Source organism: Lonchura striata, chromosome 3, assembly GCF_050655825.1.
Source record: "Lonchura striata isolate lonStrDom1 chromosome 3, ASM5065582v1, whole genome shotgun sequence".
Classification (NCBI taxonomy): Eukaryota; Metazoa; Chordata; class Aves; order Passeriformes; family Estrildidae; genus Lonchura; species Lonchura striata.
Window position 1 is genome coordinate 62681658 of NC_140705.1, and position 18192 is coordinate 62699849.

The 18192-nt window shown below is 41.1% G+C and overlaps 1 protein-coding gene across 1 annotated transcript in view; it reads left to right on the top strand.

Annotated features, from left to right (window-relative positions):
• Positions 1-12693, top strand: part of TXLNB (taxilin beta) — a 34714-nt gene extending 22021 nt beyond the window's left edge. Inside the window, exons 7-10 of the mRNA XM_021553067.3 lie at positions 1731-1805; positions 6998-7090; positions 8193-8288; positions 9376-12693. Coding sequence (XP_021408742.2) covers positions 1731-1805; positions 6998-7090; positions 8193-8288; positions 9376-10185 — 1074 coding nt within the window. The 3' untranslated portion in view covers positions 10186-12693. The remainder of the gene's footprint in view (positions 1-1730; positions 1806-6997; positions 7091-8192; positions 8289-9375) is intronic.
• The last annotated feature ends 5499 nt before the right edge of the window (positions 12694-18192 follow it).

Here is an 18192-nt window from a genome sequence, read left to right on the forward strand (position 1 = left end):
TCTAAAAAAGTAGATATCAAAGAAAGGTGAAACCTAAAAATCCAGATTTCATGCAAACTTTTAAAAAATAGTTTGGGTTTTTTTGTTTTTTTTTGGTACATGTAAAGCGTACCCTTTTCTGGGAAAATAAATGCACAAATCAATGCTCATTTAACCCGTACCAATTCTTATTACTGGCCATGGCATATCCTTTTTGAAATTTCAATCAACAAGATCTGAATTAAAAAACTTGATTTATCTCCATGGAATCAAACATTAAATTAAATTCTCAAAATAAATATTAAGAAGCAGGTATAATACAAGTACAACACATCATTTTTTCATAATTGAGCTGCAAAACTTTCTAGTCTAGGAAAATTTAGATGGTATAAATTCAGCAGGTCCAAATCAAAGGGCCAAATTGATGGAAGAAATATTTTTCTAGAGCTAATATATACATGTTTATGCAGCTAATCTAATTCAGATAGTCACTGTGCCACAAACAGCTGGAGACCGTCAGCATTTTAGGGTTCATCCTCAGCTTTTTTACCAGGTGGTATTTGCATAGTTTACATGTGTTATTTCCAATAAAATGGTTAGAATAAATTTTTTTACTGGGGATTAAATAAATTTTCTGCATGTGCTTCTACTTACCTTTCACTTCCAGTATAAGATCCACTGACGTACACAGTCCTTTTAATTATCAATGTATTTTCAGAGCCCAGCTGTGCTATTCTAAATACAATTTACAGTACAATTTAAGTTCAATTTAATCCAACAGAGAAAAATCCTGTGGTAAAACAACTTCTTTATGTCTCATTTCTCAAGCCATCATTAGCATTCTTTTTCTAAAATATATTTGGCTTGACTAATAAAACACTTTATAAATGCTTGGTAGATGACAGGGACATTTCTTTAACACTCTGGTAAATGTTTCCTGCTTTCAGATTAAACCAATAGCTAAAATATTACTGTGTACTTTGGAAGTGCTGACTCAGAACTGTAGCCAGGAAAGGTCTCTGCAAACCTAATTCCTACAGTCTGTTCAGCCTTGACCAATCCTCCTTCTGTTTTATCTGCAGTCTGCCTGTTTTATCTGTAGCCTGCACATCAGAATGTGATTTTGCCAAACACCATGGAGTAGGGAAGCACACCTTCCCAGGAGAAGCCAGGAAAGAAACTGCAGTCAAGCTCCTCTTGGGCTGCTTGCTTAACCTGAGACATTTATCACCCTGAGCTGTAATTCTCCACTTGTCGTTGCAAACAGAGCCCAAAAATAACAGACAGCAGCAAATATATGACATTTACTATGCACTGGCTTTCTGAAAACTCAGATTTTTTGACTGTGATCATACCCACATGTTAACTCATGGTCATTAATGCAAAAGGAAGTTTGTCATTCATTGAAGAACAGGAATTTGGCTGGAACTGTGCTGAAATGAATGTGCCAGAAAGTATCATAACCATTCTCTAGAAGTCTGCTGAAGATGTGGTTAAATACCATATATTTTATAGCCCACTTAATTCCAAGTAGGTTTTGAACTCCTATTCAAATATGCCTTTGGAAAGCAAATAGCCTGCTCCATGTCTCAGGATAACACTAAACAGTCTGCCTTACCTAACTGCTCTAACTATATTCAACTGAAAGTTAGATCACTCCTTATCACAGTAACATCAGTAGCTGGAGGATGAGGATTTCCACCTGATAATCTAGGGACCTAACAATTTTCTATCTGTTGCCCAAAATACAGCTCCTGAACCAAGCCGCAGAATGGAAGCTCCAGGCCAAAATGTTAAAGGAGCAAGAGACTGTCCTACAGGCACAGGTGACGTAGGAGAGGTGATTGCATGGTGTTTGTTTGCCAGTTTTTAACCTGTGAGGCACATCCCAGGTAAAGTATCCAAACTACTTTCTGTGTATTCCTTCTAGCCTCATTCTACATCCCATAGACTATTGCAAAGGAAACAGTCTATTTTCAAGCCAACTGTAAGCTAATGCCCATACTGCAAATCATGTGGGGTGTTTAGTCTAAAGAAGAGAGGAGGAGGCCCTTTTTGCAAATTGTTCTTATTTAAAAGAGGTTTGTGCAGATGGAGAGAGATTTTTTTGCCAGGGCATGTGGTAGGACAAAGGGTAAAAGTTTTAAAGTGAAAGAGGAGAGACTTCTTTTACATATAAGGAAGTAATGTTTTGTTGTGAGGATGGTGAGACACTGGAAAAAGTTGCCCAGAGAAGTTGTGGATGCCCCATCCCTGGTAGTGTTCAAGACTGGATGGATGGGGTTTGAAGCAACCTGGTCAGTGGGAAGAGTCCCCACTTAAGCAGAAGGATTGGGCTATGTGATCTTAAAGGTCCCTTCTGACCCTAATCATTCTAAAGTGCTGATTTATGAGTGTTTACAGTGCTCAACGACAGAACAACGTGTGTACCTTGATTATTCACCGTAACTATCTGTCAGGCAGGTTTCTTATACAGCATAGCACTGGAGTACATAATTATCAGGAAACAAGTTTACCAAACTGGACCTGCTGTGCCCATATGCTTTTCTGAACTGGGGTGCAAAGGCAGCATTTCCATTAACTTTGACAGGAATTCTGTCTACTAAGGGCTTATAGAGAGGGGTCTCTAGGATTTCAGTGCTTAAGTGTAATTTGAAACTTCCAATAAAATAAAATTACTTGCCAAAATTACACCAGGAGTCAAGCTGAAGTGAAAGGCAGTAAAACCAAGACATAGGCAGAATATACTACCCTTTGGGAGCAATGCAATAATCCCTTTTAATAGTCAAGTGAGACCTTGAATCAATGAGTGAGAACACTAGATGACATCAATAAGAGAGAGTATCAGTAGATTTTTCTAAATGTAAGAAACAATTCTGTAGATTCACAATTATGACCTGTCTGTGAGAAAGAGTCTCCCCAAGCAGAACCCTGAGGGTGGTGGTGCCAGTCTGTCAGCCCCTCTTGCAGCTGCCAATCTCCTCAGCCATCAGGAAGCACCCTTCTAGCTCTTGTTCATAGTTAATCATACAGGCAAATTGTCCCAGCTTTTTTCTTGCAGATGGTCTAACTGCTACCTGTTGAGCCGTCAAGAAATTTCAGTATTAAACTGATAACATGGAAGCATGCTAAGAGGGGTTTTGTTTTTCATGTGCTTTTTCAGAGGCTGAGATAAGCCAGTGGCACACCGAAGAATATCATATAAACTGCTGCTGACAATAGTTTGACAGGTTCTGCAATAGAGCCTCAAAGACCTCCAACTGAGTCTGTCCTGACTGCAAGCCTGCTCCCAATTTTCTCAGAGTGGTTTTAATTAAACTTTTATGTTCAACCAGAAGAAAAAAATATTATGCAGGCAGACCTCTGTAGCCAGTTCAATGAAGCTGGAGGGAGGTACTGATAAAAACTAGAACATTTGAAACAGAAAAGGTGTTTTTAGAAAACACCAGTCAAGTCTGTAAAGGCATTGAGAATACATGTGCCTCTTGCAGACTTGTGCAGACAAAAATTAGGTTATTCATTTCCTGAAATGAAACATGCAGTTAAGTGTGTTGCTCAAGTGTGAGAGCTCTGTCACTCACATATCAGCCTTCATTTGGAATTACTGGGAATAATAACATTATTAATATTATTTTAAAAACTTTTTATTATTTCCAGTATGGTAGCACCAAAGGACTTCCCTCATGAACCAGATGCTGTAATGTAAGGTGTTGTGCAAGTGCAGAACAGAATAAAGAGCATAAAGAGCTCCTTGATACAAACAACACAAAGCAATAAATAGATATTATGCCCCATCCCTGGAAGTGTTCCAGGACAGGTTGGATGGGACTTTGAGCAACCTGGTCTAGTGGAAGGTGTCCCTGCCCACGGCAAGGAGGGTCTTTTGGGTCTCTTCTAACACAAGTCATTCTATAATTAACAGAGGAACAGCTGCACAGAAATTTATAAGATGTTAGGTCAGTGAGATAGGGAGAAGCCATAGTATAACCTTCACAATGAGATATCACTCTGTTTCAGAGGTGATGATAAACACACACTTCTTCCTTGAGCTGGAAGGAACTGGGGACATCATGTTCATGCCAGCCAGTCTCTGGATGGCACAATGTGTCAGAGACAGTCGAATCCGGCACTCCAAATGGTAACAGGGATCTGGCACCAGCTGAGGAGGTACACCCAAACTGTGGTGGTGCTTCCCAGGATGCTGCACACTCTCCCCATGCCTAAGCATGATGCTTAGGCAAACTATTTTAGCTCCATGCATTGAAACCAAATAAAAAGATAGAAGCCAGCCAAGACTTCTAATGTTTGGTAGCCAGCACAGGGCAACCACTAAACCATGGCAACAAAGAAGAACATAACAAGGCCAAGGGGGTGTCTCCATCATAGCACCCTCTCAGCATGGCAGTGCTGAAGAGCCCCCACTTCCCCCACTTGTACTCACAGCAGTGCTGCCTGTGCTCTCCATCCTCATACAGTCCTGCTGGATGCAGCAAGGCAGTCCTCATCTCCTGATCTTGGGGCACTAGGGCATGCTCCCAGTGAGTGACATCTCCCAGAGCCTGTTCCCAGCCACTCGGAAAACATTAATTTATTATTCAGTTTAAATTGCAGAAGCTATTCTTAGTGTTGTGGTGCTGTTTAGAGCCCCAGCTGAGGTCAGAGCTTGCCCTGTTCAAACATGAAATGTTTTTGACCTAATTAAACAATTTGCAAATATTGGAAGGTAAAGCTGAGACAGAATTGAGGTGAGCTTTTTTAAAACAGATCTGGGCTAGGAGCCTCAGTTCTCTGACTCCCATGCTTGCTCCATCATCTGGCTTTGGGAAACTCTGACATTTCTCCTTAGAGCTGAGATATCTCTTCCAAATGTCAATGTTCCACTGCTACACCTGGTATCAGTGGCCCACCTAGGCTGTGGAACTTGGGCTGCTAAAACAAATCCCTCTGCATTTTTGTTTGTGCCTAGCCACAGCTCTGGCTACGGTCTTGTATAAATACAAACATGCAAGCTTCATGTCAGCCAGCTCTGATACTGCCACCACTGAGTGCTTGGAACAAGTTAATGTCCTGAGTTTTCACCCAGCTCTGTGGGGAAGGGCTGCAGTGTGTACCCTTCTCTCGGCCTCTGAGGCCCTTACAGCCCAGGTTATACCTGGCTGGAACCCTGCATTTGTGGCTGTGGCAAGGGGCACATAACAGCTAGCTTGAACAAGCATGATACATAAAATAACTGTACTTGATTTCAAAATCAGAATGAAACCCACCCCACTATTAGCAACATTTTCTAAATCTTCTTTTCCTCAGTAACTTCACAGTAGTATCAAGGGAGGGAGTGAGTTGGCTGGAACAACACTAAAGAAAAGCTCCTAGGTAATCCTTTATCCAGCTCCCTGCTGGTGTGGAAAGAGAGGGCAGCCAGTTTCCACTCAGTATTCCACGCCTGGAATACTGCAGGCTGCTCTTGACCCTCCTAGTGCTCTGCAGCCACCCTGCTTCAGCCACCACATGTGACACTATCACTTTTCCTAACAGCTGCCAGGCTGGACAGATGAAATGTCTGATGACCTAAACACTGCTGGGGATGTTCTGGCACCAGAAGGAACAGAACAAGCTGGAGCTGGTCTTCTTTTTCAAAGAGAAAAAACCCAACAAGCAAACAAATAAACAAACAGAATAAAACAACCAAACAAAACAACAACAACAACAACAACAACAAAAACCAAACCACGCAGGAAAAGCCCAAAACAAGAAAATCTTAAAGAAAAACTAACCTCGGATCTTTAGAACATTTGCTCCCCCAAAACCACCTGATGATTTTACATACCAAAAAAATTGTAATAATGACAAAATACAACCACAGATAGACTTTCACATGGCTGCCAGGTATAAACTGATAGCAAAATATGGAGCCCTGGTAGTCTGAAATTTGGGACATTGCAACAGAACTTTCTTCTGCTCTGCTTCACAGAGTGAAGTGAAACTGGCAGAAGAGGCTGGCTGGGGATGGCTTGCTCTGTCTTTGCTGGCCTTGCCTACAGCTGCAGTCCAAAACAGAGCTGACAAGGTGCCCTCTCAGCTTGCTCAAGCTGTGGTACAGGGATGCATTCTGAATGAATCCAGTGCAGAATCACAGCAGTGTGAAAGTAAAGGGTGGGCTTTGTTTACACACCAGGTAATATAGAAAGTGAGCAGTGACACTCCTCTTTAACTGGGACGTCCAGTGAAGCACATCAAGCACTGCCTGTGCAGCTCCTGGCCACAGCCTGAGCCACCAGGTGGAAAGATGGAAGAAGGGAAACCATGACTGCAGCATGATGTGGGGATGCCTCTCCCCCAGTTCACTTGGACACCAAAAGCATCCTAGCCAGAGTAGCACCCAGGTCCTAGCCTGGCTGGAAGAGTACTCTGAGAAATCCACAAAGCAGGTGAACAACCAGGCAGCTATGCAGTATTGACCTCCTCTTCCAGGGCTGAAACCCCCAGGTTAAAGCTGGGGTTTGGTGACATCTGCATGGTGAAGCAAGGCTTAAAGCTCAGGCACAGCTCTACTCACACTGGCTCTCATCTTGAGTTAATCACACTGAATGGTCCTGCACAGCATCAGTGGTTGGACCAGTTCAGGTTAGTCCTTGCCCATGGAGATGGGCCAGGGATCAAAGCAAGGAAAATGTTTTCAGAAGTCTTGACATCTACAGAATTACTTTTCTTCAGGACACCCTGCATAGGGATACCACAGCTGCAACTTTCAGGAGAGTAAGGCATCCTTAACTCCCAGGTCTTTTTAAAATCACTTGTCTGGCTCTTTCTATTCTTACTCAGTTTATCTTTCTGCAATGGAGGAATCATAATAGTTTGCAACCATAAAAAGTTGCTAAGAATTTCTGAAACTAATTTCCATGTCCAAACATAATACTTATTTTATTATCTTCTACCAAAGTAGAAGTTCACCATCCTGGATGTTCTGAAATTACTGAGTTTTTTTTGTTTTTTTTTTTTTTATTCTTCTCTGTTAATACAGATCACTCTCTACTCTGAAAGATTTGAAGAATTTCAGAAAACATTGGCCAAAAGCAATGAAGTGTTTGCCACATTCAAACAGGAGATGGAAAAAGTGAGTAGGAGCTCATGCCTGAACTCTGTAATTGATACTTTCCTTTTAGATTTTGATATTTCTCACTCTAATAATTCTACCTGAGATGAGACCATCTCTGCACATTTTGAAGAATAATTTCATCAACATACAGATAAGATTTAGGACACACTCAGCCACAACTGACAGCAGGTTAGATTTCAGCTTTGCAAGCTGAACAGCAGAAAGGAGAGTAGAAAGCTCTCCATTTCAGCTAAAACTGAAAATGCCAGGAAGAATAAATATTTTACCTAAAATATAATGTGGTGGTTGGATACAGATCCCTAATACATACCAGAGGGGGAGCCTGAAGCCACGTGTATCAGACCATGTTCTCAGGAGTGCCCAGAACCTTCTGGGTGACTGACACTGGTACAGAGAGTTTGTTATAGGCTACACATATTTCCACTAGAGTGTGTAGGCAGATCTGAAGCCCACCAACCCCTTTACACCATGTGGAAACAGTCCAAGAGACTGTTTCCTTCCCATAATTAATGGGAGTTAAAAACCAAACACATCTACATATTGTACCTGCTTTCATAATAAAAAATGTTCTGCTCTGCCACCAAGGCTCAAAATCCTCATGCCCTGATCCAGGAAACACCTAATAATTCTTCACAGAGAGTTCTGCCCATAGAATTCAGGAAACAAACAGGAAAAATGGTGCTGGTGGTGTGTTCTGGAAGTAGTATAGAGGGGTGACTAGCCCAGGGGGAATTTCCCTGGCCTTAAGGCCTCAGAAGAGCCCGTCTTTAACTTTCTAGAGTCTAACACTGCAGTCTGGTAAAGACACAAACAGATTCCACCAAATTCTTTGCCTTTTGTTTTTGTGGTAGTTTGTCTGCTGGAAGTTGGCTATAATCAGCTGGTCCTACTTTTGGGACTACAGACTAGAAAGTGATATAGCAGCTACTTCATATGAAATCCATCCCTTAACATAAATTATTTCTTAGCACAGACACTACAGCCGCTGGTAGAAGAGCTCTAAGTAGAGCCAAAGACTTGAATAAAGGGGCTGTCCTAATTTCATCTTCAGCATTCAGGAATTTCTGTTGTGATTCAGCTTTTTTTCCTGATTCTATAGATGACAAAGAAAATGAAGAAGTTAGAAAAGGATACTGCTACATGGAAATCCAGGTTTGAGAACTGTAACAGAGCATTACTGGATATGATTGAAGAGGTGAGCAGTCTTTCCATCTCAAGATGCATCCTTTTCCCCACGTAAAGCTTTAACTAGGAGATGAGATAATCCCAGAAGTCAGTGAAAAATTTCTTCTTGAATCTAAGAGTCTTTCTTTCAAGCTATCTTGATAATTGGATGTCTTTAGAGAAAAAGACAATCCCAACTGCTTTTAGATTGTGCAGGCTACATCCACTACATCCATGAGAAACTGAATTATGTAACTCTGAATTTTAAGTACGCTAAAAATGGGTGATTCTCAATGCTCTCTCATACAAGCAAATTGGCATTAGTTCACTTCATGCTACTTTCTGCATAAGAGCATCCACCCAGGAAATTAATGTGTTCTAGCTAATGAACTTTAAAATCATGCCTTTCATTAACTTCCTGTGTAGTCAGACTCTAGGAGTCAAAAGCAAGTACTGTGTCTCACCATGCTTTTAAATGTGCTGTCCCAGGGGCATTGCAAAGGAAGTTCATAAGCACATTGGAACTCATTCAAATAAGATAAGAGGCTGCCTGAAGTTTCAGCCCAAATATAACCTGAACTTGGACCAGATCTTTCTGGTTAGCTTTGTAGCTTTGTGCTATTGCTATTTCTATTTTAATGGATTTCTGTATCTCTTGTTTCCTCATTGGATGTAGAAAATGTTCCAATTCAGGATGCTCTTACAGAGCCCAGAAGCAAGATAAACAAACAAACAAAAAAAAGGCAGCTTGTTTGCCTCCAAATTCACACCCACACCAACCAAAAGTCTAAGCAGGCTTTTGGTTGCTTATGTGTATGGACATCCACTATGCTTTTATTATCTCTCCAGATCATCAGCAGGTATTCCTGCAAATATATTTGAGTGAAATTGATCTGAATGTGTATCCAGAATGTTAATACATTGTAGTTACAGGGATGAATTTCCTCTTGAAATTTTGGTCCAAAACACCATAGTTATTGAAGAGCAGTTGGTGAAAGGCAGCCACTCGGCAGCATCCTCTGAAGGCTGCTCAAATAATTTCCTAATTGCCAGTTCCACCAATGAATTGCATGCACCCAAACTGAGCCTGTACCTTTGCCTGATGTCTTTGACTACAGAAAGCCATGAGGTCCAAGGAGTATGAGTGCTTCGTGCTGAAAATCCAGCGACTAGAGAACCTCTGCCGTGCTCTGCAGGAAGAGAGAAATGAATTGTACAAAAAAATCAAGCAAGCACAGTTCCCAGAAGAGGTGAATGGAAATGGTATCTTAGAAGAAGAAGAAGAAGACGATGAAGAACATGATACTAAAACAACCCCTTCCCCCTCTGAGCAGGCAAGCATTGAGCTGCATGAGAGTGACAAGAGGATGCTGAAGCAGCTGGCTGAAGCTTTCAGGGTGTCCCACAAGGGAGAGGAGTCCCTCCCAAGCAACAGCAGCAATCCAGAGACCTGTGACACTCAAACATGTAATGCCGTCCTGGTGCCAGAAGCTCTTGCTCCTCTCATTCCACATTCAGAGGCTAGGAACAACTGTGAGCAGCCCAGCACAAGCACACCAACACCCACTGAACACACACCAGCACCCACTGAAAGTATGACAGCACCCACAGACAATGTGTCAAAGCCCACCAAAAGCATGCCCTCAGTTCCAGACAGGGTGCCAACACCCACAGAAAGTGTGCCAATGACTCCCGAGAGTGTGCTTGTACCCACTGGGAATATGCCAATACCCACTGAAAGCATGCCAGCAACCCCCGAAAATGTGCCAACCCTCACTCAAAACACACCCATGTCCCTTGGGAATATGCCAGTACCCATTCAGTGTCCACCAAAAGCTGCAAAATGTGCAGATGACCCAGCAGATAGATCTGTCCAGGGTCAGTCTGTGGAGCAAACAGGGGATACAGACATGGAAGCAGTGGATTGAAGACACCATATGTCCAGGCTTGTCTTATGCAAACAGAGCTCTGCTTTGTCCTCTAAATAGATACCTTTTTTTAAGAAACAAAAATCTATTCCTAAAACACACTCATGTATTTGTATGCAAATGAAATGCACTTCTCTTTGCTTCCACTATCCAGTAATAATGGGTCTGCAAATTTTGCAGTCCTTCATCTGCAAATTTTGCAGTCCTTCATGTGCTTGAAGTATAATATTTTCTTAATGACATGGAAATACAATGAAATCACAGGACCTTTTTTTTCCCAGGCATAATGAGTCATCTCATTCAGGAAAATAATTTTAGTGTTGCACTTCCATGTCTCAAAAATCAATGCAGTTCTCATGCATATATTTAAAGACTCATAATTAATTATATCTATTTATTTTGACATGGCATAAAAGGTGGCCAACTTGGACACGCAGTGATTTTAATAAATGAGGTGAAAGGAATCTGTAATTACAAAGTGAAATAGTGAAACCATAAATGTGGTCAGCCATATCCAAGGAGTGGTGCTACAACCAGAGGTGAATTTTTGGGCAAGGAAATGACCACTCAGCACTGTAACCTAAACACCCACAAGCTTTCAGCCTTATCTTCCATTGGTGTTTTCTGCTCTGTGTTCTAGAATAGGTTTTGTTTTCAACAGAACTACAGGGAAAGGGAAAAGATCTTATCTAGATTCACATAAAATAACTGAAAACAGCAGAAATTTCCAAATTGATGGCAATTCCCAAGGTAGGGGGCACGACTCTCTTTCTACATCCAACAGAAAACTGCTACATTATCATACTATGCGGAATCACAAGGCCGACAATGGGGATCATGCCTCTTTCCATCTCACAAACTAGGTTAGAAGTTCAGAAGTTGGTTGCAGATCCCAGTTTCTAGGCAAGGAGAATAAAACAGAGTGGAAAATACCAGGATGTATTCAAGAAGAATACAGGAGAATAATTCTGAGATCACGATTCTGGACAGTGCTGTCCTTCCCAGTAACAGCCACATGAACCACAGCTTCCTCCTGGAACTGCTGCATGTGCTAATGCTCCCAGGAGAAGATTGAGGACTCACCTGTCACCCCATTCTGGAAGCAGAGCACAAGTCAATAAGCCAGAAGCAAAGAGGAACCAGGAAAGCAGGAATCCCTTTCACGACACCTCCAGGAGCTGGCTAGATTCCCATCCCCTTTCTTGTCTAACTGGCTTTTCCCATCTGCCTGCCAACAGCTGTTGCTTAATAATGTAGCCACCTTGTCAGAAACTGGTTTATTCTGGTGCCAAAAACAGAGATGACGAAGGAAGGAGGAAAGAGAGGATACCTACCCAGACAGCTCCACAGTCTCAAGCAAGGAGAGTAAGCAAGCTTTTTGAAAGAAGGTTAAAATAATCCTGGGGGACATTCCCTGTTTCTCATTTCTTTCCTCTGAATTCCATCCAGGCCTTTCAGAGTCTTATCTGGATAGCTTAAGAATTTGAAAAGGGCAATTTACCAAGATGTTTAGAGGTTAGAAAGGGAAATCTTACAATCAAAGAAACCCATGTTTATAGACAAATCCCAAGAAGACCCCAAAGACAAAGCAACTCATTCAAGCCAAAGTTGAAATCCAGGTGAACCAAGAGAAAAGATGTAATCTTTGACACACTGTGGGAAACAGTGGCCACAAAGTCTTTCCAGCAAGCCACCCTCCAAAATTGGGGTTTGAATCTTTGCTTGCTGCCAAGACGGTCCATACCCTGGTTAAATATGTCTGTGAACTGCTTGGTTACAGAGCTAACCCTTGGAGTATACGGAGCATGAACTGCAAAAGTGTGTTTGGATAGGGCCTGTAGCTATCATGACTACAGTTTTCAATTGTGAATGCCTTACATTAGATAACAAGACCTACAGGATTTATCTCATGTCTTTAATCATGCAAAAGTAGATAACTTGAGTCTTAGTTATCTTAAGCTCCTTTTATAAGCAGTGGAGAAGGAAAAGCATCTTTTGAGGATAAGTTATCCCATGATAAGACTGGTATCCAAGTCAGAAGGAATTACTTTCTCTCCGAAGATGATCTTTCTCTTCAGATGCTAGAGCCAGCCTAAGACAACTAATTTAAATTTAGTATGTCTATTGTGAGGTATTTAAATTAGGCAATATGAATTCCATCAAATATTCAGATTCAAAGCCCTAAGTGAATGGCCATCTCTGAAAACCAAGCCAGTTATGTTCCTGTGAAAACATTCATCTATAACAAATCTGTTTCCTAAGATAAAAAATTGTACTCACCTGATACACTTCTTTTAGTTTCCATTGACTTAAGTTGGTAGAGATATAGTTTCTGTTACAAGTTTTGTTTGTTATCAGGGTGACTTTTAAAATTAATGCAATTTATATACTTGTTAATGTTTTGGGGGTTTTAATTCTTGATCTTGTTTGATTCTGTTGCCATTTTAGTAACCACCTGCATGAAACTGACTTCTTTTTCTTTAAATACACCCTTTTGTTTTCTTCAAATAGCGGTCAGTTGTTGATGTTTTCTTATACATTCAAATATTTAATGCATTAATAATGGCCTTGCAACTTTAGGTTATTTCCATTTTACATAATCATTATGGTCACATCTTTAATTATGTAATTCATGTCTCATACCTTCGAACTTCAGCAAGCAAAGAGACAAGGATCCTACAGATAAAGCTTCCTACATAGTTATGATTTATTCTTACAGCATTATTCCTTATGAATAAATACACAGCCTTCTGGGAAAATTACTCCCACTCTATTCCACCTTCCTCATTTTTGCCCTTGAAATTCTAACACTGCACTCACATACTTGAAGCTCCTATTACTATGAGTTTCTCTCACATACTTGTTGCTTCTCCTCTCTTCTCATGTACCAACTGAATTTTATCCCAGCAGTTTCCTCCTCATTTTCAGTATGTATGCACACATATAGTGCTGAAAGCACAGGAGAGTGACCTCCATAGCTTTTAGTTTCAGGATTTGGCTTCACATGTTTACAGGAAATGAGAATTGCAGGGAAAATTCTAGCTGATCCCAGTCTGCATAGAGTATTTGGAGTCAAACTATGGAGATGGTTTGTGTGTAATGTCGTGTCCTGTAGAGCTGTGGAAAGCTGGAGTACCCTCAGTAGAAGTGGAAACTCTGTAAAATTTAACCAAGCATCTCTTTACTATCCACTGCATCAGACTGGAAGATTAAATCACCATCACAGATTTCTGTGTGCTAACCTAGATTCTCTCATTCTTCTTCAACATTATTTCCTGGCCTCCCTTGTTCTCTTCTTCCACTGGTACCCAATATAAAATGGACTATGCACAGTAACCTTGTGAAAAGCCTTTGGGATGGCAGTCTGCACAACAGCTCTGCTGCACTTCCTCAGCTGCCTCTGCACTCAAGGCACAGAAGCCCACACTTCTGTGGGTTTCAACACTCATTTGGAGGCAGCAAGTGGCAGTGAGACCTGCCTCCACAGTGTTAATTGTTATCATCATTATTTTAATCCAGCAGTGTCATCAGTCCTGGTGTGTTCTGTGGTTGCCTCCTTCAGTCTCGCTTTTACTTCACACAGTTACTCTCTTACCATCAGGCACAGACTTAGGGGTGAGGAGAGGTGGTGGTGGTAGCTATTTCTTCCTTACTAAGAAGCAATAGCTTTTTTAAAACCAGCATCTGCTGATACTCATTTGGTTTCTGGAACGTCTGTTTTCTCAGGTTAGGTGGTCCAGGTTCCCTATGGCTGACACCAGAAAGCTTTAGCCTGCACACTGACAGCTATTTCAGGTTCTGAAAAACAAAGTTGCAAGCTGAACACACCTCCAGTGTCACAGCCAATCCTACACAGAAAAGAACCTTAAGGCCCAAGCGCTGAGTGCTGCTAGTCATCATGCTATCTCTTTCCATGTGTTTCCCACCAATTTCCAGAGAAATAAAAATAAAATGCCATCTCTGGCAGAAATTAGTTACATCTTGTCCCCTGTGCTCCCATTCAAGGCATCACTCCCACCCAGATGCTGCACCCACTGCCCTCACTAGTGTGCTACTGCATGGCTGCATTTGAATTGGGTCACTCAAACAATTCAGGTTAAAAATACACCACCACAATCACCAAGAAGAGCTAATTTTAACTCAGATCATTGCAGTGATCCTGTTGGGTTTTTGTTCTGATGGTATCTAGGGAAACATGACCTCAATTATGGTCACCATAACTGCTAATTGAACTCCACCCATCCTTTTCTCATAAAGGAATCCACACATTTGGATGTTAACTCTGGAGTACAATGCTGTTCTCAGAGTTAATGGTAGCCTTTCCATTGACTATTTTAACAGACAATTCCTGGTCCAAATACAGAATTTGGAAAGTTGTATTTTAAATCTCAGTCTGACCTCCCCCACAAAAGACAGGGAAGACACAATATCCAATGCACATTGATAATGACCAGCTGCAGCCTTTGGAACTGTGTGTTACATCTTCTGCACACAAAGAAAGCTCTCACACTTCCATACAGACACCCTGGGATCTCATACAGGAGAACAGGTCAAGTGCCAGCAGCAAGGTGATCACTCAAACTTCAAGGATCATGTCTCAGGTCCCAGTCGTTGTGGTAGAGGCTAATTGGCAAAATGACTCAGCAGTATGCATATACTGAGTTTCTTTTTCTTTTCTTTTCTTTTCTTTTCTTTTCTTTTCTTTTCTTTTCTTTTCTTTCTTTTCTTTTCTTTTCTTTTTTCTTTTCTTTTCTTTTTTCTTTTCTTTTCTTTTCTCTTTTCTTTTCTTTTCTTTTTCTTGTTATTAAATCAAAGTTTATAGACCACAGCATCCCAGAACACAAGACTCTGCTTCTGTTACACTGGAGACTGAATGTAATGTCAAAAAAAAAAAAGAGGCATTTTTTTGTCACAGAAAGAAGAGAAACAGTGAAGAAGTCCATGACATTTTTACTAGAAGCAGCCTCTATCTGTGGGTTGGTAATGCAGTGTTACCTCCTGAAATCCAGGGTCACAGATTTGAATTACATCAACTGAAGATAGTTTTGATTTTAAGTTTGTGCTTCTAGACCATTGCTAGACTGCCAGACCATTGCACAAACCCACACCTTTAACTGGTGCTATTCTGCACAGCTGGAGAGTCTGTTCAGAAAAGTCTTGATGACAGAAAAAGCAGTTTGACACAGAGCTGGAAAGAGATGGACCTGCCACCATGAGTGATGTTTTAGCAGCAGATCTCTCATCTGCCTTGGTCAACCCATTTATCTCACCTGGCATTCTCTGCATTATTAAATACACCCATAACACTTTAGATGAAAATAACTGCAGTTTACAAGCATAGTTCACAACAGCATGGTATGTTCAGCTGGCTCCTCAGAAAGGTGTCATGGTTTAGCCCCAGCTGGCAAATAAATACCACGTAAACACCCCTTCACTACCCTCATCCCCACAGTGGGATGGAGGGGAAAATCAAAAAAGGTAAGACCCATGGAATGAGATAAGAACAATTTAACAACTGAGCTAGATTAAAATATAATAACAACTATTATTATTATTATTATTATTATTATTATTATTATTTTATTATTATTATTATTATTATTGTGATGAAACAGGAGATAAAGAGTAAGAGAGGAATAAAACCCAAGAAAGATGAGTGATGAAAAATTCAGTTGCTCACCATCCACTGACTGATGCCAAGCCTGTCCCTGAGCAGCAATCAGCAGCTCCTGGCCAACTCCCCACAGTTCATATACTGCACATTTCACTCCGTGGTGTGAAATAATCCTTTGAACAGTTCATGTCAGCTGCCCTGGCCATGGTCTCTCCTGGCTTCTTGTACACATGCTCACTGACAGAGCATGGAAAACTGAGAATTCCTTGACTTAGAATAAGAACTGCAGAGCAAAAACTAAAGCATCAGTGTATTATCAATATTATTTTCATACTGAATCCAAAACACAGCACTGTATCAGCTACTAGGAGAAAAATTAACCCTATTCCAGACAAAGCTAGGACAAAAGAAGATTTAACTTCTCTTTCTGTAAAAGATCACAGTGACCTTGTGCCTGCAGAACAGCAGCTGACAACCCACCCAGGACTTCCACATCGTTAGTTTGTTTGCTGTTATTTATTTCTATGTCTCTGTTACACACATAACAATAAAGATTCTTAATGAAACACAGCTTAAGCCAGTTACTGGTGAATTGACAGATACCATACTGACATCCTAATTATGTATTAGTGTAACATACTGAATTATGTAGGTGTTTTGTTACAGACCCACAGAGCTGTAGTAAGACACTTTAGTGGTATAAGCCTTGCAACACGACAGCTAAAGGGGCATTGCTGCTCCGCTTGGTGCCCTTCTACTCCAGAGAGGACCTGGGCTTCTTGCTGCACCCTGGAGAATCCCACAGGTACCAGTGGATAGCAGGGGGAGACACAGAATGCAGACACCAGGTGGTGGTACACCTGGAACTCCTGAAAATTTTGCACTATGATCTCTGCTCTTGAGACCCTGTGTCTCACACAAATTAATGACCTTTCTGCTTCATATTGCTGCTTGTAAAATGTGGGTAGTGAATGTGGTTGTGAATTATATTGAGTGCAAGTAATATTTACTCCTCAGTAAGACTAATTGCTCTCATCTAATTTAAGATGCCATTAAAAAAATTATGATCATGTAATATCTTATATTGATAGGGAACTTTAGAGATCACCTCCCCTTCCTAAGGGAAGCAGGATCAATTTTGAAACTACATCAGGTTGCTCAGGTCCTGTCAGTTTTGAGTATTTCCAAGGATAGAGACTGCATGTCTCTGGATATTTGATTTTTCTTCACAGTGATTTTTTTTTCTTTCTATCTAATCTTCCTTGGTGCAGCCCATGTCATTGACCTCTCTCTTTGCCATTATGCATCACTGTCTTCTCTATAGCCTCCCATCATTAGTTTAAGATTCCCTCTGATCCTTCTCCAGGCTGGACAAAACCAGTCCTTGAGATGACATAGGACATTCTAATTTCATAGCAAGAGAACCCAAGCACATGTTTAACTGCAGCAGTGCATTCCCTGCCTGTTCACACTGCTGCTATCCAAATAAAGAAGACACCACTTCTCATTCATCGACCAGTCTTCCCAGTACCTCACCATGAACTCCATCAGAGTGGAAAACCTCACCTATTTTTCCAGCATGGCAGCTCACGTGATCATTTTCTAAGCCAACCTGGTGAAAATGCCTCGGGCATCTTTAGATTGTACAAAAATTCTCAAGAAAACCAAATCATTTTGAATTGGCTTTGCTCAGGGGATGACTTTGTAGGCAGCTGTGCCAGATGAGCAGAGAAAAAACTGTTGGCCAACAGGTGGGTTCATCCAGGTATATTGGGAATGCAAAATCCTCATCCCCCTGCAGCTGCAGCTCCCACAGGATGAGTGGCACAGCAGCAGCTACTTGAGCACTAATTCTCATAGGCTCAGGTTCCTGTGCTTGATAGAGTTTTTCTCCTGAGGTTTTGTCAAAACTTTGTGAGTCCTCAGCAGAACAGTAATTGGTAACAATAACATTTACACAGGTGTATGAACTTTCCACACATACTGTTCCTGCTTGCCAAGCAAAATGTTACAAGGATCAAGAAGAAGAAAAATGCAGCAGCACGAGAACTTAGTTAAAACACACTCACTTGTGCTATGTTCAAACAGAGAAAGCAAAACAAGCAGAAGTCTTTTCTAATCCTTAAAGGTTAAGAAGCTTAAGTCTGTCTTGTAAAGACATTTTGTCTTGTCACACCAGCTTATTACTGAGAAGCCATTCTAGACTAGAGTAGAACAGAACAGTTCAGTTGGAAGGCACCTACAATTATCATCTAGCCTAACTGCCTGACCACTTCAGGGATGACCAAAAATTGAAGCCCTTTGTTAAATGCACCGTCCAAATGCCTCTTGGATACTGACATTCTTGTGCCATCAAGCACTCCTCTAGGAAGCTTGTTCCAGTGTTTGACCAC